The sequence below is a fragment of the Salarias fasciatus genome, chromosome 4 (assembly GCF_902148845.1).
Source record: "Salarias fasciatus chromosome 4, fSalaFa1.1, whole genome shotgun sequence".
Taxonomy (NCBI): domain Eukaryota; kingdom Metazoa; phylum Chordata; class Actinopteri; order Blenniiformes; family Blenniidae; genus Salarias; species Salarias fasciatus.
The window spans coordinates 907,492-931,813 of NC_043748.1; the positions used below are offsets into that span (position 1 = coordinate 907,492).

Below are 24,322 nucleotides of genomic sequence, written 5' to 3' on the forward strand. Positions count from 1 at the left end.
TCACAAGTCTTTGGCTCATGGGAGGAAAACGGAGGACCTGAGAAAAATTAGCACAGAAAAAGGGAAAACATGCAAACCTCACAAACAGAGACGACAGTGCTCACATTAGGCACCTCTGTGGCATATCTATCAAAATACAGTTTAATCGAACAGCAATCATTGAAAAAGGCAAAGAGATGACGAAGATCCTCTAAAAAGCACCAAATAAAAAATAAATTAAAATCCAGAATCCAGCTGAAAATGTTTAAGTGAATAAATAGATATACTATAAAAGTGCTCACAAACTCATAGTGCAAACATCTGAGCTGCTGGAGGCTTTTTTTTTTGCAGACCCATCCTTCACTGCCCACAATCTCCCAGGTGAATCCTGAGGATGCCCCGACTGTGCAGCTTCAGCAGGTGTTTGAACTCCTCTGGCATGGAGTGAGTTTTCTTTGAAGGCAGTCTGTTATCGTAGTAGTGGTTAGTCAGGGGGCAGCAGTTATGAGGGTGGAAACCGAATGGCCAGAATCCATACAGATCCACGCTGTTGCACAGTTCTAATGCCACATTAACCATTAAAAAGCCAGTGCTCAGTCGAGCTTCCTTCAGGCCCTGGGAGCGCCAGTGGAGCGACAGATTCCTTATGTATTCAGGGTTAAAGGAGACAGGTCGAACGGGACTATTAAGGTCTTTGATGGCTTGGACGGCCCGCTGACACACAGGAGTATTGAAGGTTAAGGCGAAGGTTGGCAGGAACAGCATGGCATCTCCGAAGTGGCGCAGACTCTCCACAAATGGACGGGTGTGGTTTTTCAGAGAGGAAAACCTAAAAAAAAAAAAAAGCTGATGTGAAGGAACAAGACTGAAAATGTTTCATTTTTCATCTTTGAAGGAGGCTGTGATTCACTCTCCAATTCACTTGTGGCGGTTCCGGGAAGGGGCCAGCAAACATTGAACCTGGACCCCCCCCCCAGAATAAAAATTGATGGCAGACTGAATGTGTCCCTTTGACAAAACCCCTGGCCCCAGGCTGCCCCTACAGCAAAATAGGTCTAGAAACGCCACTCACTTCTCGATGAAGATGCTCGGGTTTGCTGTCACAAAATTGGTCTTCTTGCCGACGTCTCTCTGCAATTCACCTTCCAAAGGTGGGATGTTGCACCTGAACAAGCAGAGAAGACCCACAAATCCTTTGTCACGGTGCGAGGTGGAAGGACCCATGTACAGGCAGCCAGGCAGAGTACAAAAAGTCATTTATTTCCATAAGAACTCAGGAACACAGCTGGTGCAGGCCAGGACACACGAACAGACCCACAAGGAACCGACACAACACACCAGGGGAGCAAGTTTTAAATAGAGGTAGACCCAGGTGAGGCACATTAGGGAGTTAACGAGACAGGAGAACAAGAGGAGCAGGCAGGTGACCTGGCAGGAGAACATGAGGACAGACAAACACAAAACAGGACCCGAGCGCCCCCACATGGCCACAGGGGCACAGGGCGTGACATCCTTACATGAACCTTTAAGAGAAAGTAGTTCAGTTGATGTCCATCCTCAGTTGTTAAATCTCTCACCTGATTACAAACTGAGCCGAATCGATTTGTTTTCCACATTTGCTGTTGATCAGGATCCCACCGTTCCCCACCATGGAGCAAGTGTCCCATTTCTTATTGGAGAAAGGATGCTTCTGGAATCAAAGATATCAGCAACATTTGCACAGTTTGTAAAATGTGTCATGAATGTAACTACCTTTCTATGAAGCCCGGATGACAACCAGAAGTCGGTGCTGAAAGCAAGAATGTTGCCTTCCGCATGCAGTTCAAGTATTCATATCAACAATGTTACCTGTGACCCTTGGCTCCGACAGAATCTTCTCGCATGATCACATGGATTCTAAGTGACAGAGCACTCTCGCGGTCCTCCGGTATTCATAGAACTGTAGTTACATTTGTAACTTTCATTCTATTTCATCCCTCCTGACCACCAGAGGGCAGTGCTGAAAGCACTGAATGACTAATCCCAGCGTAGTCACAAGGAATCTCAGGGACAAACCTCACTGAGAAGGTTCTACAAAGCCAAGGACCAATCCCAGTAGCTGGGGAGTGGTGGTGTTAATGCTGTACAACCTAGAAAAAAATGCTGAGTGTTGCTGAGGAGGCAGTGGCATGTGTTCGCTATCGGACTCCCCTGAGGGGAGGCCGATAGCGCGTTCAGGCCCTTGGCAGATACATGGTCTGCAGGCTGACCAGACAGTTCGCAGTCCACCTGAGAGTCGCTGTGAGGCAACAACTGGGTGGACCTGGTGCCACCCTGGTGGTTGATGTGTAAGATGGTCGAAGTGTTGTCTGACCGTGCAAGTGCATGCCTTCTCCTCCCAAATGGCAAGAAATGTTTAAGGGGCAGGTGTACTACTAGCAGCTCCAGCACATTGATGTGATCTGCACTGCTCCTCACAAACCACCTGGACCGAACCGCTCTGTGCTGCCAGACGGCAACTCACCTAGAGAAACTGGTATCCGTGGTGACAGTTTTTTTTTTACCCGGCCCTACCCAATGGGGGTCCCTTGACAGGAAGTTCTGGCCAGGGCCTGGAGGTGCTACTGTGACACCCTGAGCTTCCGGCGATGGTGCCGCTTGACACTCAGTCAGAATCCGTCAAACCAGAGGGGCACTGACAGAACCCACAGCTTGGGGTCACCTGAATGGTAAGCAGGCAGGGGTGCGAAGGGCTGCAGCTGATCTTTGTGGAGGTCACTGGGGACCACAGCCCCCAGTAGGGCGAAAAGCGAGGAGATGGGCGGGGACATGGAACAACAGAAAGTAGCTGCCTCAGAAAATCCCCTGAAGGAGGAACAGCAAACGGGCCACCTACACTACTGAGGAAGGCCCTCACAGGAGTAGACCGAGATGGTTGTGCCATTTCCAGCTGCAGACTATCTAGGGCTACATGCATGACAGCTTGTACTGAGTTATCTACTCACTCAGTAAGCTCCGAGCCGCTGATGAGAACCATGGTTCTGACACAATGGAGGCCCAACCACTCTCATCATCCTGGAGGAGGACACCACCGGTCACGCAACGGTAAGAATCTTCCACAGTGCCGAATATGCCACTTCTTACATGCAATAAGCTTAGGGGAGGGTGTGCTGACATCGCCTACACCACAGACACAAGACCACAGGGCTAGTAAAGTTTGGCTGAAGCTATGTCCACAAGAGGGAACGGCCTTCTCCTCAGCCGGAGATTGCCTCAATTAAATAAATTAATACCATTCAATCAGCTTTCCCCATTGAAGGTAGACGTAGAAAAAGAATGTAAACAGAAAATGAGCAGTGACAGAGACAGGTGAAAGAAAGTCAGATGAAAAAGTTGATTCAGAGGAGGAACAGGAAGTAAAGAAAGAAAGCCAAAATCCCTGACAAAGACACAACTTCTGACTTTGACTGACTGGATCCAAACAAACAAGGAACATTTTCATTGGACATTCCATTTTATTACCTCCGCCAGGAGGTTGTAATCACGTCTGTTTGTTGGTTTGTTGGTTGGTTGGATTGTTAGCAAGATTACGGAAAAAGTAATGGACGGATTGCAATGAAACTTTGTGGAAAGGTGGGTCTTGGGCTGACTTAGAATCAGTTAAATTTTGGTGATGATCCGGATCACTGTCTGGATCCAGGAATTTTTTAAAGGATTCTTTATCATTGAGAGATAGGGAGTCTTTCACATGGTTGGGCAGGCCCACCGACAGGGGGGGGGACAAACGCCTGGTTTACACAGGACGCGCCGCTTCCAATGCGGAAGTGAGAAGCGCCGCGCACCAACTTTCAGATCGGCGCCCCCATTAACCTATCTGACGGTTCATACAGGAGGCGCGGTGGACCGCCGCGTGCGTAGCGGCTCGCGCCATAGACTGCGGGTGCTCCGCTCCTCTCTATTTTCTCCGCGAGCCTCGTGCGCCGCGCACCACCAATTGTAAAGCTGGACAGAGCAGATCGCACCACGCAGGAAGTCGGGAACGGAAAATACGAGAGAATCCGGTCCATTTTCAAATTAAAATCAAGTAAAATAACATAAATTATGTTGCTTTTTGGTTTTCCTTTTCAGATAAACACACACACACACACACACACACACACACACACACACACACACACACACACACAGGGAGAGAGGGCGATAGAGAGAGGCACCGCACACCGTAGCAGCGCTCCGCTCCGATCACAATGTTGTTTTATTATATATGGTATTCTTATTGTTGTTGGTGACTGATTTGAGCTGTGGCGGAGGTCTGCGCTCTCTGACTGCCAATTTCTGGTTTATTTATTTTTTTCTTTGTTTATTGGGCCTGTCCTGGGATTTATTGTGAGTTTATTGTGTATTGTTCAAATTGTTGTTGGCACTAAAAAGAACAGTTTCAAATCATTGTTAACCTTGTGTCCAGTGGTTATTGCTTTTACTCTTGTCTCCTAGGAACCCAGATAGCGACATGTACATACCCAGAAGTGGTTTACAGAAGCAATGGAAAAGGCTCCTTCTCAAACAACTCAGCTTGTGCATCACTTCAAATGGGAAGTAATACACAGCTGTTTACCATTTACCACTTTTGGGTTGGAAAACTGCCGGAATAAGCTTCTTTTCCCCTCCTCAGTAGATGGCCAGTGGTCAGATTAACAACCTGTTAACTGTTGGCTGGACAATGTTGCTATTCATGTGATTAAAATGTGTGTGAGAGAAAACTGATTCCTCCAAGATTATGAACTGTGTGCAGGGGGAGAGTGAGCCATTGCTCAAGTTTATTGGCAGGTTTGTGAAAATGTGGGGTGACTATGCAGGACGAGACAGAGAATGAAATCCTGGGTTTGCAATGCAGTCTTTTTTACAAAATGTGAAACTACACACATGTCTGTGTTTAAAATTACAAACTGTCATGCCTGCTCCTCGGCCATTTTGGAGCGGGTCTGCCTCGCTGCTCTTTCTCTCTCCCCTTCTGTCTGCAGGTGAGCAGGCTGTGTGGGCGGTTCAATCAGCTCATTGGTGTCACCTGTTCGGAGAGTGGCCTCATCTATTCCACCTGCTCCTCTATTTAAAGCTCGTGTCCGGAGTTTTGAAAGAGAGAGGTTTTTTCCCGCCCTGCCACTGCTGTCATGAGCGACCAAGCCACGCCCCTTTAATAGTGCACGCGAATTATCTGTCGGGTGAAAATGAGAGCCTCTGAGTCCTACAGCATCCTACATGTTTAGCTGTTTACGGTGGATGTTCAGTAGACAGTGGATATATCCGAGGTAAGCGGGCCGGCTGCTGTGTTGCGAACTCACCTCTGCTGGGCGAGCGGCCGTGTTCTCTGGCTGCGCGCACATGTTGACTGACAGCACGAGAATGCGGAAGCTCGAAGTCTATTGGCTGACGCTGACCGGCGCTTTTTCGGATAACATGGGGGTCTATGAGACGAAGGCGGGACTCATAAATAAATTTTTATATTGCTTTATGCTAATATTATATTGTAGTATCGAACCAGACTGACACATTTAAGCTCCGTTGAAAAATGATACATGCGTTGGAAATGAACGGAAACTCCGGACATGAGCTTTAAACTGGCTGCTGTCCACTCTTCGATTGCCGACCTTTGAACTCCCTCAGTCAGTTTTCTGTTTGAGTTCTATAAGTTTACGTTTACTATGCTGCATTTTGAACTTGCTTCTCCTCCACTTCAACCTGGATCACCGATGTTTTTCCCTCGCCTGCCACCCTGCTCACCTGGCTGCTCTGGAGCTTGGTTCTCCCGGACTCGTCTCCCGGACTGTTTCTCCGCCTGGTTTGAGGGGGTTTGGCACCTCGTTTCTCCCCCTGGCTGCTGGGGTGGCGGCACCAGCTTCCCCGCCTGGCTGCTGAGTCTGTGTCCCGTCTTCCGGTCTCGGCCCTCAGACTATTTCTAGTTAACTATCTGTTAGGTGAACCTGTTTCACTCACTTTCTGTGTCTGGTTGCCTTCTGTACCATGCTGTGACACAAACAGCACATGGACTTCAAATCCTCATGATGAGAATATGGAGGAGCCAATGAATTTACGGAGGGAAGAACCTTTTACCCCTTCAAAGGAAACTGCAAAACAGTTCATCATTCGCTGCCTCCTTATCAGACTCTGAGGAGTCAAGGACAGCTGAACACAAACTACAGAGGAAGCAGTATCACACACAGCCTGGTGAGAGACTGCGAGTGAATATGAGAATGGAGATGAAGGTGCACCAATCACAGCTGGATTTGAGTATGAAAATAAGATGCTCAGGTGCGTGTTCCTTCTCTCTTAAATGTTTGTTTTGTTCTAAAATCCTGTATAGGTGCCTGTCCTGCCAATGCAAAACGTGTACTGTGGTGTGTATGTCCAAATGTCCTTCTTAAACATAGGTACCAACACACACACACACACACACACACACACACACACACACACACACACACACACACACACACACACACACACACACAGTCTCGTATTTCTATCCTTGTGGGGACCTTCCATTGACTCCCATTCATGTCTACCCCCTAACCCTGACCCTTACCCTAACCCTAACCCACACCACAACAAAGCCTAACCCTAAAGAAATGTTTTTGCACTTTTACTTTTTTCAGTAACAACAACATGGTCAAGAAAACACTGTTTCTCCTACTTAGGACCGGAAAAAGGTCCCACAAGGCACGTCGTTCCACGTTTTGCTATCCTTGTGGGGACATTTGGCCCCAACAAGGATAGAAATACGAGAACACACACACACACACACACACACACACACACACACACACACACAGGTTTGTATTTCTAACCTTGTGAAGACACTCATTGACATAATGCATTTACTAGCCCCTAACCCTGACCCTTATCCAAACCCTAACCCAAAGCACAACAAAGCCTAACCCTAAAGAAATGTTTTTGTACTTATACTTTTTTCAGTAACAACAACATGGTCAAGAAAATGCTGTTTCCCCTCATTAGGACCGGAAAAAGGTCCCCACAAGGCACGTCGTGCCAGGTTTTCCTATCCTTGTGGGGACATTTGGTCCCCACAAGGATAGAAAAATGCGTACACACACACACACACACACACACACACACACGCACACGCACACACAAAACTTATCCTCTCAGTGAAATAGTTTTCAGGTGCCAAATTTTACAAACAAATTACTGTTAAAATTCAAATTGATTTTGTCTTTATCTCTTAAAGGTGCATTAAGGAGTTTTACAACCTTAAAAATACTTATTTTCCACCATAAATATGTTACACATTTTTAATGATGTGTACAATGTGCCCTGACATATTCATTGCAAGTACCGCTAACAGCGCTAAATTGTCAGTTGAAAGTTGCAGTGCCGGTCCGGCACCAGCATTTTTTGGGGGAGAATTTGAAAGGAATGACGTAATGCGCGCTCCGGCTGGTTAGGTTTCATTTTGTCCGCCATTACTCCGCCAGATGTTTAGTGAGCAACAACTGAGCAGGAGCTTCCAGAAAGTAAGAACAGACTGGCTTCCAGCACTGCCACAGCTCCACACAGACTCCACCAGGTAAAAGAAACTTAAATCTTACTTGAGCGCTAGGGCTGGGTGATATATCGATATTAAAATTATATCGATATATTTTTTAATGTGATATGGAATTAGACTATATCGTTTATATTGATATAGTTCAAATTTGCGCTGTGATCCTCGCTCTGCTGCGCTGCTGCCCCGGAGCGGAGCTCTCTGCTCTGCTCCCCCCGCCCCTCCTCTGTCGTGCTCAGAGGGGGGAGGGGCAGAGAGCGACACTCCGGGACTCTTCAACAAGCAGGAGGAAGAAGCAGCGGCTGCAGAGCACGTGAAGGATTAACTGGTCAGTAAAAGAAGAAAGCAGTAGCTCAGTAATTTGGAGATGGTTCAGTTTTAAAGTATCAGACGAGCATCAAAGTCACGTTATATGTCGGGAGTGATATGAACAAATTACAGCCAAGGGTGGAAGCACGACAAATCTTTTTCACCACCTTAAACAGCGGCGCAAACTGCAGTACGGAGTGTGTAAAGCTGCGGGCATTACTGTCTGTCAAAGTAGAAAAGGAGTGAGAAAAATGTATATTGACTTGATATTCTGTTTCTTGTGCAACTGATTGAGACTGTTCAGAAAAGAAATTGCTAAAGGAGTAAGAGGAAAAGGTAATCTAAAACTGATGTTTACATTTGTTTCCTAAACTGAGCACTTTATTTTGTTCTTTATATATAAATGCTGCTCTTACAAAGGGTTGTCATATTATGTTATACAATTTTTTATTATTTGCATCTGTAGATTTGTTAGAAAGGAGAAGAAAATCAGTCATTTGATTTCAATAAGCTACTTTTAGTTGTAGAATTAAAAAAACTAAAATGCTTATTGTATTTTCATGAATAGACTTATTTCAGAAAAAGATTGGCCTATTTTATTTTGTAAGCTATTTTTTTTAAAGATATGTTTTCATTTAAATATGTACCTGACAGAGCTTTAATTTGATAAAGGTATTCCTGTTGTTATATGGTATTTATGTGTACTTTTCATTATTTGTACAACTGAGCATTTTTCATGAACCAGGTGAAGAAACCTGTTGATTACTATTCATTTGATTTTGCCACTGTTCACTGAAACAGACGGTTTTAATAAAACTACTTGTGACTTGTTATATTTGGCTTTGACTTTGACTGAACATTTGCTCTCACTTTGCGGAAAAAAAATGTCGGGATATATATCGTCTATTGATATTCAGCCTAAATATATCGGGATATGAATTTTGGTCCATATCGCCCAGCCCTATTGAGCGCTACTAAACGAGCGAGGAAGGAGTTCCCCTCTTCCATGCACACAAGCCACAGGCACAAGTTTTTCACTAAGCTGCATTACGCCCAAGGCCTGCAGGGGGCGCTGTTTCGCATAAAACGTGCAAACTCCTTAATGCACCTTTAACAACAGGAGAGATTATGGGATATTTTGATTTCAGTGTGTTTTGACTTCAAGTTCCCGAGGTGCTTTGGAAAGGTCACACTGCTCTGACATTGAATGAGGTTGAGAGAGTCAGAAACCCTGGTCTAAATAACTGAGATCTGATCTAAACAACAGACGCTATTCTGGTGACTGTTGTCGATACACAGTGTTGACTGAAGCCATGGAAGAGATGGTTTAAGTTCTGCCTTACTCTCACTCAGCTGACTAGTCAGTATTCTTCGCAGTCCTAAAATAAAACCTCTTTGCGCAGTGTAGAAACCTTGACTCCTCTTTGTCTTTGTCTAATAAAATTTCACACCACTTCCTAAAATGAACCCTGCTGCATGGTCATAGTCTTTCCTCTGATATTGTGATTCTTGTTTAATGATGTGAAAGCAAAGCTGTTACGTGATCGCTGAGTGAAAGACGTCTTACCTTTGGAAAGGTACTGAACAGATCTGTCGTCACTTCAATGGTTTTCTTTTTTGGTTCCGCACTGTAAACAATCTTTGATCCCAGTGGAGTGTTTTTCTGGGTAACAATGGCATTTTCAGCCCCGTGGCACTTGCTGTTCAGCAGGGAGCTGGATAAAAACAAAGAGATGAATTGAACACAGGCATCTAACATAAAGGTGTGCTGTTTCCATGTTACATTAAGCATATCTTCTCAACTTCTGCAGAAAACACAGGGGTATGATATTACAACCCCGAGCAAAAAGTATGGAATCACCAGTCTTGGATGAGCACTCACTTAGACATTTTATTCTGCAGAACAAACTCAGATAAAAAGCATGAAACAATAATGAAGTTTTCAAAAGTGCAACTCCTTGGCATTCAGAAATACTAAAAGAAATGAAGAAAAAACATTGTGCTGGTTAGTAAATGTTACTTTTATAGACCAAGCACATGGAAAAAAATATGGCGTCATGAAAAACAGATGAAGAAATAAACAATCAAAACACTTCACTAGTATTTAGTTTCACTACTTCTGGCTTTTATGACAGTTGCAGTCTCTGAGGCATGGACTTGATGAATGACAAACAGTATTCTTAATCAGTCTGGTGCCTGTGGGAATTTTGATGTTTTCTTTAGGCAGTCCTCTTTGTAAATCTCACTGGAACGGCACCAAACTAAAGTTCCAGCATCATCACCTTGTCCAATGAAGATTCGTGACTCATCACTGAAGATAACCTTCCCAGTCATCCACAGTCCATGATTGCCTCTCCTTGGCCCATTGCAGTCTTGTTCTTTTCTGTTTAAGCGTCAATGATGGTTTCCTTTTAGTTTTCCTGTATGAAAATCCAATTTCCTTGAAGTGATTTTGCACAGTTGAGTCACATACATTGACTTCAGCTTCCTCCCATTTCTTCTTCATTTGTCTTGTTGTGCATGTTCTGTTCTCAAGTCATATGGCCTTTAGTTGTTTGTCTTGACGCTTGTACGAGGGTGTACCCAAAAAAAACCGGAATTTGATTATAACTTTTTATTTATGACATTTCAAAATAAAACACCACCGTCGCCTTCAAAATAATCCCCATCTGCATTAATGCAGCGCTCCAGCCGTGTCTCCCACTTCACGAATGCGTCGTCAGACCCGCACGTAAAAGTGCCATTTGTTGCCGGCTGCGATTTTTCTGTCACCTCCTCCACATCTGCAAACCGCTGTCCCTTCAGCTCTTTCTTCAACTTGGGGAACAAGAAAAAGTCACTCGAGGCTTCATCTGGCGAATCAGGCGGATGGGAGAGGAGATTCATCTCATTCTTCGCCAGAAACTGCGTGAGGCGCAGCGCCGTGTCCGCTGGCGCTCTGTGGTGGTGGATCAACCGGGCTCCACTCCGCCACTCCGCGGGCCGCTTCCTCCTCACATCGTCACGGAGCGTCTGAGGACTTCCTGTAGTAGTCCTGGTTTACAGTCTGACCTGGAGGGACAGACTGTAAATCCCCCCCCCCCCCCCCACACACACACACACACACACCTTGCCTCACATGCACTAGTTGGTTATAATGGCACAGTGTGGCACAAGGGGTTCGAGTTGTTTGCTATAAAACTTGCCCGTTTTATTGTTTCTACAAAAACGGTTTGTGTCACTGACAGAATGATGACACATAGGATTGCTGCTCTTCCTGCTGCTTTCTGTAGCCGCCGTGGAGCGGGGACTGAAAATCCCTCTATATATCATGAACTGGTGAGACTGAGTTGACATGCCTCCCAAACAGGTGAACCAGCATCATTAATCAATCTTTAAGTCAAATGGTTTATTGAAACATTTTCCCATTTAAAAAAAATGACAAGAAAACCAGGAGTGACAGAGGATCCTTGAGATAAATTGTGTGTGTGTGTGTGTGTGTGTGTGTGTGTGTGTGTGTGTTCTTGTATTTCTATCCTTGTCGGGGCCAAATGTCCCCACAAGGATAGCAAAACGTGGAACGACGTGCCTTGTGGGGACCTTTTTCCGGTCCTAAGTAGGAGAAACAGTGTTTTCTTGACCATGTTGTTGTTACTGAAAAAAGTAAAAGTACAAAAACATTTCTTTAGGGTTAGGCTTTGTTGTGGTGTGGGTTAGGGTTAGGGTAAGGGTCAGGGTTAGGGGCTAGACATGAATGGGAGTCAATGGACGGTCCCCACAAGGATAGAAATACAAGACTGTGTGTGTGTGTGTGTGTGTGTGTGTGTGTGTGTGTGTGTGTGTGTGTGTGTGTGTGTGTGTGTCTGTGTGTGTGTGTGTGTGTCAAAGTCCAGAATGAACCTCGTGCCAATGTCAACAGTAACAGCAGTCTGGTTAATGTGTCTGTAGAATATGTACAGATTGCTTTGAGCTTTGTCCTCACCTGAACTTCTGGTAATTCCCTTTCTTCTTCTTCCAGGGTTGAGCATAACGTTTTGCTATGTTGGTGATGATTTTACTGTTTAAAAGACACATTCAAACACAGTGAGATGTTTAATCCCAGAGGTTCTCACAGGATTTAGTGTGGGAAGGGAGGCAGACTGAGATGATCATGTTTGCTCTCACCTGCAGTTTTTACACTCTGAAAACACTGGGACACTTTTCTTGTGAAGAGGTTGTTGGTAAGATTCCACACTATGGCATCATGAAATAGCTCAGATTAGAAACAGGCAGAGAAAATAAACTGTTTCATTTGGGTTGATTTATCAATTAGCATCAGCTTAGAATAAAAATGTCAGTCTTTAGGTGTTTAGTACATAGAACTAGAACACTGAAATTGGTCTAAATAATTAGAATAAGTACTTTGGTTAAACATGAGCTGAAGAAGTGTCAAGCTTTAAAACTTCAACTGCATGGAAGAATGGTAAAATGAAAGTAGTGAGTATCCAAATAATGTTTAATAATAAATCTCAAATATGTCTAAGTTTCACTGCTTAAATAAAATTCAAATAAAATACACTTTTACAGCGCATTTTTGCTTTTTGTGTGTAATTCATCAACAATAGTTCAAAGCACTTGTCTAACTACTCACAATATTACTTTTTCATGTTGTTTCATTACACAGATCAGTTCAGACATTCAATTCATTTTTCTAAATTATTTCAAGTTTCCATAATGAAACAATGAACATATAAAACTACTCAAGTGCAATTAGTTTTTTAAACAATATGAAATTTCATGAAATTTCTGTTAAAACAATAAACTTGTTGGGTCAAAACGCACATTGAAAGGTTAGATTTACGAATCAAAAGTGTGGCGTACTCAGCAGTGATTTCTGTTTCAAAGGGGCTAAATACTACTGAAACATACAATCTAATTACAGTAATATGAATGTTTAGAATTTATCATTTCTACATTTGCATTAAAGCAGCCTTTACGAAAAAAAAAAACAGGTTTCAGAAAGAGAATTAATCCAGTGATGCATTCATATGTCTGTAGTAATGATTAATTCTAACTATCAAAATATGACTCAATATTTGCAGACATTGGACACTGATCAGAGGAGATAAATCAATAAGAAGAGTGAAAGCTCTAGTGACGTGTCTGCAGGAGCCTCGTGTCTCGTGCCTGTTCTACTTTCGTTTTGATGTTGCCACAGATCACTAAAAACACCGCCATCTAAACACACCATCATTATCATTGAAAAAAGTTATCTAAATCACTTATTGAGAATCTTTTACTTACTGTCGGCTCAATATGTCTGTTTCAACTGTGTGTCTCAACGGCTTTGACTGTAATCCAGGCAGTAATCATGAATGATGTTCAAAGGAAGCAAACTGTTTGTACAAATGTTAAAATTTCTTCTTCAACTTGTGCTTTTTGTCAAAGATTATGCGGTTTAGACAAAACTATGAGAAAAGCTTACACAGCTTTCAGCGCTCAGAATTCAGAACTTTTTCAGGTGTGTGTGGTGCTACACTTACTCCTTGTTGAACTTGAACCAGGTGAGAGTGACCAGCAGACCCCCCAAGAAGAAGATGGTGACCAGAGAGAGGAGCAGCTGTAGGATCTGTAGCCTCATGTCTTTCTGTCTCCTCTTGTTGACACTGATTCATTATCTGGTGTCGACGTTTTCTTCCACTGCACCACCTCCTCCTCAAACTGCTTTCCCTGACAGAACAGAATCATTTGCCTCTTGCCTTTCTTCTACTTCCTGGAATCACTCTCCTCCTTCTCCTCATTCTCCCCGTCCTACTTCTCCACGGTATGCTGGAATAAATAATAATATAATAATATAAATAAATAAATAACAAGTATAATAAATAAATAAATAAATAAATAAATAATATCTGAAAGTCATACTTGGATGGAAATGAAAATACTTTGCTTTCAATTTACTTTGGTAAAAGTGAAAGTCAACCATAAAATAATAACTTGAGTAAAAGTCAAAGTATTTTATATGAAATGTACATAAGTATCAAAAGTGAAAATAAAAAGACACAAGACAGCTACAAATATTTTTTTCTTTTAAAACCTTGAATAAGTTTTATTCTCCCTCCCTTCACCTTTTGCTCCCTCTCTCTCTCCTTTCCTTCATTAAAGTCCTCAGATTTTCTCTTCAACTTAAGCAGAATAATTACTATAGCAGTAACAATAGTAGGGTAAAACTAACCTGTCTCACTGTGGTTTAATCCCAGCTCTTGTTCCCTCTTACCCCTTTCTCACTGCAACTAACGGGTCGACCCGTGTCTGCGACTAACTATCACCTTTTTAGACGCCTTTCCCACCTCCTGCAGACCCGGGTCTCACCTCCTGCTGGCGGGCCGCGTCGCTTCATTTTCCCGCACTGATGGTGTCCCATGTTGATGACATCATCAGCGCGGCGGAGCAAAACGAGAGTAAACAATGCAGCAGAAAACAGTCCCTGTTACCTGTAGACGAATCTCCTCTTCCCCACGGATCAGGGGAAGCTCTCTGGTCTCGCTATCTTGCCAATGCTGGGTCATGTTGACGAAGGAAATCTCACGCTGTGTCTAGAAACAACAACTAGCGCGCTAACGTAGCCACGCTGCGTCGACGTCATCATGTAAGTTCCCGGATGTGTCCCTCCCACTAAAAGCCGCTACAAACTCACCCGGCAAATTACCGGGTCGATTGCAGGGTCAACGACCCGGGTCGAAATCCCGGGTCAAACCCTTTCCCACTGCCATGACTTAGCGGGTTTAAACGGGTTTTTTGGCCAGTGGGAAAGGGGTATATGAGTCAACAAACAATCCAACGCTCAGTGAATTCTGCTTCACAAAGATCAGAAGAGCCAACACTGAAGGATCAAAACAGGATGCAGCTATGAATGCTTGTTAGCTACAGGCTGTCCAGCTGTCTTATGCCTGAATGTTTACCTTGATAAGAACAAAGATGTCTTATTCTCTGACCCTGAATGGCTGCCTGGTGATGGACACAACTCGTCCACAAAAGTGCAACCCTGGACAACTCGTCCATGGATGAGATTTCAGAATATTTTTTTAGAAAACACTTCCTGCACAATGCACTTCAATGAAGTATTTCTAATTGATATTTTGATAGCACTTTACTTGAAGCACCCAGTATAACACATTATAAGAAGCTATAACCACTCATAAATGATCACAATGCTTTATATCCCACTATACAGCATAGGGTTAGGGTTAGGTCCTGATGTTATAAAGCATTGTGATCATTTATGAGTGTTTATAGCTATAGTTATACAGTGCTATAATGTACTTATAATGTGTTATACAGGGGTGCTTTAAGTAAAGTGTTTTTTGTTTCTCCCTTGTTCGGCAGCTGGGGCGTGCAATATTGTATAATTGGAGCCTTTTACTGTCCGAACAGATTTTACTGTTAGCAGCAGGAGGAGATTGAAATTGAATCTCCTCCTGCTGCTGCCTTTATTTGAAACTGGCATCTGGCATGGCTGCTGGACAGGACCGGGACGGAAACGCTCAGAGAGCAAGAGAGAGAGAAAAAGATAAAGATAAAGAGAGGGGGAACGGGGTGGGGGGGGGGGGGGGGGAGGGGTTAGCATAACCTATACATATATATATATATATATATATATATATATATATATATATATATATATATATATATGTGTGTGTGTGTATATATGTATATATGTGTGTGTGTGTGTGTGTGTGTGTGTGTGTGTGTGTATACATTCCCAATACGACATATCACATGTGACAGAGAACAATCCATAACCACAGCACTTATAACTAACAGAGAGACTGACAAAAAATCAATAGCTAACACCAGGACTGACAGAACCCGAACAGATTATTATTATTATTATTATTATTGTTATTTTTTTAATTTTATTTATTTATTTTTTGTAAAGTTAAACACTACACAATCAGCTACTACTACTACAAGGGTGTGACAAAGGGCATCTTGCTTTTTTTTCCCCTTCCCTACAACAGATCACCGTTAGTCTAACCCACCATAGGAAAACAATTTAACTGAGTCTACAAGTAGAATGTGAAGAGTGATTAAAGGTCAGCGTGATCATGCAAATCTAATCGTGATAGTGATAGTGTGCATGCATATATGACCTCTGACCCCTACGAAGGCCAGAAGCAGGCCAGAGAGGCCCTCAGAACCCAAATAATCGACGGCCATCCCAGAGCCCAGATCCGATTCCCTCCCCCAGGCAGACGCCCACGCTCCGGTCCAGAAGAGGGCAGAGGAACGCCGCAGGAGCCGGCCCACCCCGGGCCCGGGATCCCCGGGGTGGGAGGAGCTGAGGGCCCAGGGCCCAAGAGCCCAAGAGCTGAAACCCCCCAAACCCAGGCAGACGGCCAACCATACCTAGAAGAGCCGGCCCACACGGACGGCTACCCGCCCCAGGCCAGTACCCCCCCAGCGCAACAAAGTGTAAGTTAGCTGAAGGTTGTATCTTTCACTACATTCGTTTTTGGTTTTTATCATTTCGATTTGTTGTGACCGGGAGGTTGTTGACTTTTTTTTCTCAAGGCCAGTCTTTAAAATCACACGGCTCTTGAAACCTGTTCAGAGATAGAGAAGGCGATATGCAGTGAGTGAAATATAAATAGACCAGTATGGCCGCACTAGAACAATACGCCGATGTTATTGAGCAGTTGTTCGAAGCTGGTGAGACCCAAACAGACATTTCAGAGAAGATGCAGGAGATGGGTGTATGGAGATGCTCTGCAATAAGTGTCAAGCTTTTCTGCATCCAACACAATCTCAGGCAGAAACGTCATGTTACTGATGCAGAACTGGAGAGGGCTGTGGTCAGTTCAATATACTAGGTAAGTCCTGTTTTTGTAACGATACATTTGACAATTGCTAGCTAGCTAGCTACGTCTTTTTATATCTCCATGAGCTACGCTCAGCTAGCTAACGTTAGCATCGCTATGACTGGAATGCAAACTGACCATGCAGCCTACGTGGCTTTATACTGTTGTTTTGTAAGCAGCAGCAGTCCCAGTATATCGAGCTAGCTGTTTTATTACTCAGCTGCTAGGCCAGTGAAATTATAGCCTACTTGGGTCAGACAAGCCTGTGGGATAAGTGTACATTCGTCACTGACGTTTTATGTCTTGTTGCCTCGAACAGACGAGCCCATCAGATGTTGCAAATTCATGACTGGCTACCTGTCTGGGAATACGTGCAGGAGAATATCGGGGTGGTTGGAGTTCTAAAAGAGATTCATCAGCCATACCATGGACTGAGAGGTCAGATAACATTAGACCCAATGACTTCATGAAATCTTGAGTAAATAAGTTGTTGATGAAATTTTTGGCACTTCTTTAGGGTGCACATAATCTTAACCCCATCCTTTACCATGAAAAAAAAATATTTGTGTGTGTTTGTGTATATTAACATATGTACATATATATATATATATATATATATATATATATATATATATATATATATATATATATACATATATATATATATATGTGTGTGTGTGTATCTAAAAACAATGCCAAATAATCTGCCACAGTGTTACTCCTTCCAATCTGAAAACATGTTTTGTTGTCCACAGAATCTCAGAGTGGATAGAATTTGGCCAGAGGTGAATAATAGGGTTAACTACCCTTTGAAACAATCCCTAGTACATCTCCAAGACAATGAAACCATCAACATGGAGGACAACATGACAAGATTCTGTGTCTCAAACTTGGCATGCCAATTAAGTCAAATTAGACTTAGGCAGGGTTGTGTAGGACTGGAAAGTGCACAAAATTCCAGGTATGCTAATTTGAGTATGTGCAAGGCTTTAGAGGTAACATTTCATTTTACTCCTACAAGCACAAAACACTGTCCACCCACACTCAAACAAGGCATTTGTTTGTGTACTATTTCATTTCCCCTCTCATCTTGTTGTAGGCCATGGGGTACCCACTCTCCTGGCAGCAGGAGGATGTCCGGCAAAGATTTCTGTGGTGATGCTGCCCAATGCCTCTGTAGTTACAAATATGTATGAACAAGAGCTGCAGTCCTCAATGACTTGGGAATCAACCTTTGGAATGGACTCATTTTCTTCTGAGGACAAGTGTCAGACTGAACAGAACTTTGCAGAGAACTACCCAGACATTCTGACAGACAGCCAGACAGTCTGTTCTTTTTAATCGTACTGTCAACCATGATTACACTGCTTTCGCAGATGCTTTGTTACATCTCAGTGTTACCCAGAGATACGCTTAAAAAGATGTACAAACGGTATTGCTTCAGTCTTTATTAAAATATATATATAAAAAAAATCAAATATAAAACTTCGTAAGAACTGTACTGAGGTCGGCACACATTGTGCTGAGGTATGCTATTTAAACTGTAGCTTATTTATAAAATATCAATGCAAAAAACTATGCAAATGTGCATAACAGTAGCTTACATTCTCAATGCTTGACAGAGTAAACCTAAACAAAACTCTGTGCATAACAGTAGCTTACATTCTGAAAATTTAACAATGCCAATTAAACCTGAACTGTGCATGACATTATTGCCAGAAAGCACTCCCCAATGCAGTCAAACCATCAGGTAGACCAGTGACTTTTGCAATTTTGCCTTTAAAATTGTCTTCCCGACACTTAATGGTGAAGTTCACTTCCAGTTCTCCACGCAGGTGCTGCAGCCAATAAGGCTTTTGCAGCATGCTGTCACCGTGGGATCACACAGTGGGCCTGAACTTTTGATTCAGAAAACACTTCAACAATCCCTCAGAAGTAGAATGAGAAAAGTTTGCTAAATTATTGCAGTAGTCAGATGAAAACACATTGTTGGGCTGCGAGGACCTCAGTGTTGTCTATGAGGCCTGTTTCATTCTGCCGACTGAATGTATAACAAGTTCAGCAAACAGTTATTTGCAATCATAGCAAAACAACTATCATGGCAATATAAATATAGTTTCTCATCTACCACTTTGTATTCAGAAGCTGCTTTCATTGAAATTTTGATTCAATCTATTCAATGCTTTGTTTGGCATTCCCTATTAAGTCTTAATGGTAAATGGTCTACACTTATATAGCGCTTTTACACTGCATTGACAGAGCCCAAAGCGCTTTACACTGCATTAACGCACTCACCCATTCACACGCACATTCACACACCAGTGGAGGCGGCTGCCATGCAAGGCGCTCAGTCCATCCACTGGGGGCAGTTCGGGGTTCAGTGTCTTGCCCAAGGACACTTCGACATGCAGACAGGGGGAGACAGGAATCAAACTAACAACCTCCCGATTGCAAGACGACTGCTCTCCCCACTGAACCACAGCCGCCCAGGAATGTGATCATCTGCACTACAGTAGGAAGGCCTGTGTTGGAAAAAAAATTGTATTGATCAAATGTTACATAAATTTAAAAATTATAAAAAATATAATAGCCTCAAAAATATAGAACCCTATGAAGCTTTTCAGATACCTGATTCTCCTCCTTTTTTGGCCCTGTAGTTCTTGGAAATCATTCTCTGACACTGCAAACACTTTCCTGGTGTTTTGCTTCCTGTACAGTGATCCTGAAAAGTAAATCAACATTAAACTATAATGAAATTGGGACTGGCTGGGTGGTCGCCCCTCCTGGCATGTCAGTTTTCCCAGAGTAGGCTCCAGCTAGGGTTTTGCTCAAGGAAATCATAGAACAGCTCAACGGTCGCACTTACAAAGAATGAAGCTAGTCAATGTAAGTATTTTCAACAAGTTTATTTCATACAAAGGGATTACAGTCCAAACACTGTGGAGTGCGGAATGTTGAACTCTACCTTGGGTTCCTTGAGCGTCGAGAATTTGGTTCCCCTGTGAATCCATGAGGATGAGGCCCTCGTCTGTGTTGAGGGCCTGTTTTATCTTGGCCACCATGCCATCAACACAGGCTTCAAACTCAGAGAAGCGAACTGTCAGTGTCTGGCTGGTCTCCGGTTTTCCTATGACCACCTCTGCCATGAAGATATTCCTAAATAAATATAAACACGTTACACAAAACCGTTTACAGATTACAGACACACAAATACAGCCAATTAGTGTCTACTGTACTAAAGCTAGCTAGCTAAAGCTAGCTAAAGATCAGTGACACAATGTGTAATTGAATGACAAAATAACCAATTGAATGGCGGTGCTATGATATAATCACTGTCAAACATGTCACATATTTAACTACATGATCAGAATTATACATTAAATTAAATTATACTTAAATGAAGGGGCGATATTATATAACCTACTCTTAACATTGGAATAGCTAGTACTCCCATCACTAAATATAGTATGACAGTTATGCCCCATGTTTAAAGTATCACCTTTGGAAGGTCCTTAGAGCTAAGGAGGAGTTCCATCTGCAGAACCTGAATGATTGAACAAAAGTTTTAGTTGCTATGTACAAATACGTGTACAGGTATATTGGAATTCTTGGCCCCGTGCTTGTTCCTACAGTGGCTTATCAATTCCAACCTAATGTTTTCAGTGCCTAGCATCACAATTGAAGTTCAACAATCTAACAGTTTACTAGGTCTTTAACAGTTTAAGTTAACAATCTTGTAATGACAATCTGATGATCTATCAAACTATTATTTCAACATTCCAGCAATCTGGTCGTGTGATACCAGTGTGATATCAATATGACTCTAATAGTATAGGCCTGGTCCCTCAAAACAAAGAAAAGGGGAGGGCACCCCCCTTTCAGCGCCATGACTCAAAAGACTCACTCCACACAGAGGAAACCAGAATCTTTGTGAGTTTTCTCCTTGGGCTGCTTTGGCATCTCACGCCCGAGTAATACGAAGGAAAAACCCGCCTTGCTGAATGAGGCTCGACGAGACCATCTCCCTATTTCTTCACCGGTGAACCCCCTCTTTTTATTAGTGGTCAGTGGACCATGCTCTCTGCCTGCAACTCCGTCTTCCCCCACAGTCTTGAGATTGTCTGGACCAAAGGGGGCGGCAGACCGGACCTCCTTTCTTCACATGAACCTCCAAAACGAGCCATAAAGACTAAGTTCTGCTGGAAACGTACTGAGTCAGAGCTCAGGCTCTAACTCCACCAAAATTGCCGCATCTTGCTGACAGGACCTCGCACAGAGCCGCTGCAGCAGCTCGCACTCTCTTTTCGCCTCACGAGTTGGGTGTCTTGGGCAGGCGTAGATAGAAGTGTGATAGTTTTAAACTTGTGCTTCTTTATTCGTGAACGGAAACTGAAGTTTTGTTCATTTTACATGTGTGACTCTTGTTACCGGCCTGGGCATCTGGCTCTTTAAGAGAGGGAATTGTGGGTAGTGTAGTTGGATACCAGGAAAAGACGTGAGGTTCGGCGGTGTCTGACGAGAGCTGCACTCTGTTTGTTTTTGGTCCGAATTGGTCCACTGTTCTCCTGCATTTAATTCGGTGACGGCGCTGTTTTGTGAAAATAAAGCCCTTTTTGAGCAAGACTTCTGCCTCCTTATATGACAAGGATAACTGGACAGCAAGTTACATACACGAGCCATTCTAGGTGCAGAGACCCGGTCTGTTTCAGCTGTTCCGTACCACGAGTTAGGAGCCACAGAAGCTGAGGAGGTAACACTGGCAGTGTTGCCAACTCCCCAGTAAGAAAAGTCGCTATTGGCTGTCCTAAAAGTCGGCAGAAGTCGTTAGATGATGTCATCACCTAATTTGCATAATTGGCAATTTGCATGTAATTGTAATGTACTCTGTAGGAGAGAAGAATAATATCATGGGAGAAGCAAAAAGTGAGCTAAAAACACCCTAAATATGTTTAGAACTACAAATGAACTGACAAAAGTGTGACAGTGAACAAACATTTACATGTCCATCCCGCTCTGTGACCCAGGGCGGGAGCAGCGGCGGATTTGCGCACGCGATTCATTTGAAGTGTGGAGGCGGAGTGGTGTGGGTCTTCTTCTCTCTGCTCTGACTGCAGCAGGGAGCGCTGCGTGAGACTGACCGCTTGTGAGTGCTTTGGGATGGGGGAGGGGCTCACGCAGCACCCGCTGCTGGTTGAGGACAGCAACAAGACGTCCTGTCACGTCTCCAGAGCACCAGAAAAAGTCGCTAAATTTGTCGCTAGTCGTTTTTGACAAAAAAAGTCGCTAGAGGGGTCTGAAAACTCGCTAAATATAGCGACAAAGTCGCTAAGTTGGCAACACTGAACACTGGGGGCTCATCCGGGATCTTATTTCTTTGTTTCAATGAGGACCGAAGTTTTGGCGGCTTGCTCCGGGGGAATGTAATGGACCAATCGGCAGTGGACACGGTGACCACCGGCACAGCTAGCAGCATCGCCGCGACCCCAGAAGCCACAGTTGATGGGGTGACGTATCCAATCACTAACCCATTTTTGCCGGACTTAATAAAGAGTATGCAAGTGGACATTGAACAGCGTCCAGCTGGGAGATGTACATTTATACGGACAAAGTACTAACCCGTTTGCCACTAGCATGCAGCTAACGCTAGCATCGAGCGATCTGGCGGGATATGCTCCGACGGCGCTACGCAAGACGGCTGCTAGCGGTGAGTGTGCGTCCCATTGCCCCCATTTCACCCGTCACGACTATGCTACATCTACCCCATTTGCTGCAGTGTTGAGAGATATTGAAGATGATCACACACAAACTGATATTGCTGCTTGTAGCAACCCTGCTCCTCCACTCACACCTGGGAACTTTCACCGCGGGGTCCCATGCTCTCTACCTGTATCCCCATCACCACAGCCACATTCAACATCACGTGTGTTTGGCCCTGTACAAGCCAGCTGTGCAGCAGTAAGGCAGAGCCACACCTCACCACCACACTGCGCAGCTCTATCGCCGATTAATACTAATGGACTGTGGGAGGCTAGCCACCACGAGGCTGGGCGAGCCAGCTCTGTGCCAAGGTACGCCCCCTCACGTAGAGTAAACTACATTGATAACACAGAAGACAGTGATAATGAACAGTGTGTGAGAGAAAGAATCCCTACGCTGCAGCCAGGCCAGTTTGATGGATCAAGTTCATGGAGAGACTTTTTGTATCAGTTTGAAACCTGTGCTAAAGCTAACCACTGGCCTGGAAATACTATGGCCGTCCAGCTGAAGTTCAGCCTGACTGGAGCAGCTGGTGCAATTCTCCATAAGAACCCACAGTCTTCCAGATGGAGTTACCTGCGTTGTTGACGAGATAGAAGCTGCCTACGGGCCGTGCTCTGAACATGCAGCAGCCATAGGCACTGAGCTGAGGCAGAGGGTTTGGAGACCAGGTGAGGCCCTGCACACACTCAGAGATGACATCTACGAGATATTCTCCATCGCATATGCTGACCGGTCTGAGCAGGAGCAGGACCGTATTGGTGTGGAAATCTTCACTGATTCGTTGGCAGATGCTGAGGTGGTTCAAAAGCTTCTGGAAGATCGCCCCTGCACCTTGGCCAGGGCCTGCGAGATCTTGCACAGGTATGAGACCACTAAGAGGGCTGCCAGGGCTGTCACTCAGCTGATGCGTCCGGGTGGACGGGGCTATAGGGGCGCGCTACATGAACCTGTATGTGCTACAGTGAGTGAACAGAGGGAAGAAGGTCCCCGAACACTTGCCCACTCACCACCAGGGGCGCCGAAATTCTATCAGAGGGGCCAACCACACAAAAGCAAGTACAGAAGGTCAAAAATAGACAATGTCAGATGTCACAACTGCTCTGGTGTGGGACACCTGCAGAGAACCTGCCCCTCGCCCCGTCAACTAGCACGACCTCCCACAAATACGAGCCTAAATCCAGCCCCTGATGCCAGTACAGTGGTTATTCTCTCCAAGTCTGCAGAGAGTGAGATGTGTGGTAGGATATGGATTCATGGACTTGAATTATGTGCTTTGTTAGACTCTGGAGCACGGAGGAACGTACTGCCTCAACACCACTTCAACCGCATTCCCCCAGATTTTAAACCTCCAGTTCGCACGGGTCTTACAGGGCATCGGGCCAGATGGCCTGCGGAAGCAGGAGGGGGCAGACCGCAATCAGGAGGGCCGAAAACACTCGCTCTCTCTTCCCTTCTCGCTTTCTGTCTCTCTCTCTCTCTCATTAACTGAACTGAACGATTCATGGTGGGTTTTGGTTGTGATTGTGACAAGCTTGATTGTAACACCTCTTGCCGACCTCACGTTTCTCTGATAATTTGACTGTTGTTTATTCGAAATATGAACAACCACCTTAAATTAACTTTCCCCTTTGAGACTGAAAGTTGGTATTATTAATAAAATAAACAACATGTTTATTTGGTGCATAATTCACAACATCTCTCAGCTCATTATCTGTAATTTACCCATTATCAGTAATTGGTCTTGATTAATTAATAACAGAGCTAGTCTCTGTGTCTGAGGATCGGGTCGCCGGGCACCCTGCCGTCAGCTGCCACCCAATCCACATTGCACCCAGCCCCTACGATTCCCTCGACGGGTGGTGGGTCCACCGGAGGGCCGGCCCACGTCGCCCCTTCGGGCTGAGCCCGGCCGGGCCCCGTG

The 24,322-nt window shown here is 44.3% G+C and overlaps 1 protein-coding gene across 1 annotated transcript; it reads right to left on the reverse strand.

The window, feature by feature from the left end:
* Positions 1–125: 125 nt before the first annotated feature.
* On the reverse strand, positions 126–13,424 carry LOC115386641 (alpha-2,8-sialyltransferase 8F-like). The gene is made up of 7 exons (XM_030089043.1): positions 13,327–13,424; positions 11,969–12,037; positions 11,787–11,861; positions 9,393–9,540; positions 1,557–1,669; positions 1,052–1,144; positions 126–808 (listed from the first exon to the last, which is right to left on the reverse strand). The coding sequence occupies exons 1-7, from the start codon at positions 13,422–13,424 to the stop codon at positions 340–342; spliced, it is 1,065 nt and encodes a 354-aa protein (XP_029944903.1). The 3' UTR covers positions 126–339.
* Between the last annotated feature and the right edge of the window lie 10,898 nt (positions 13,425–24,322).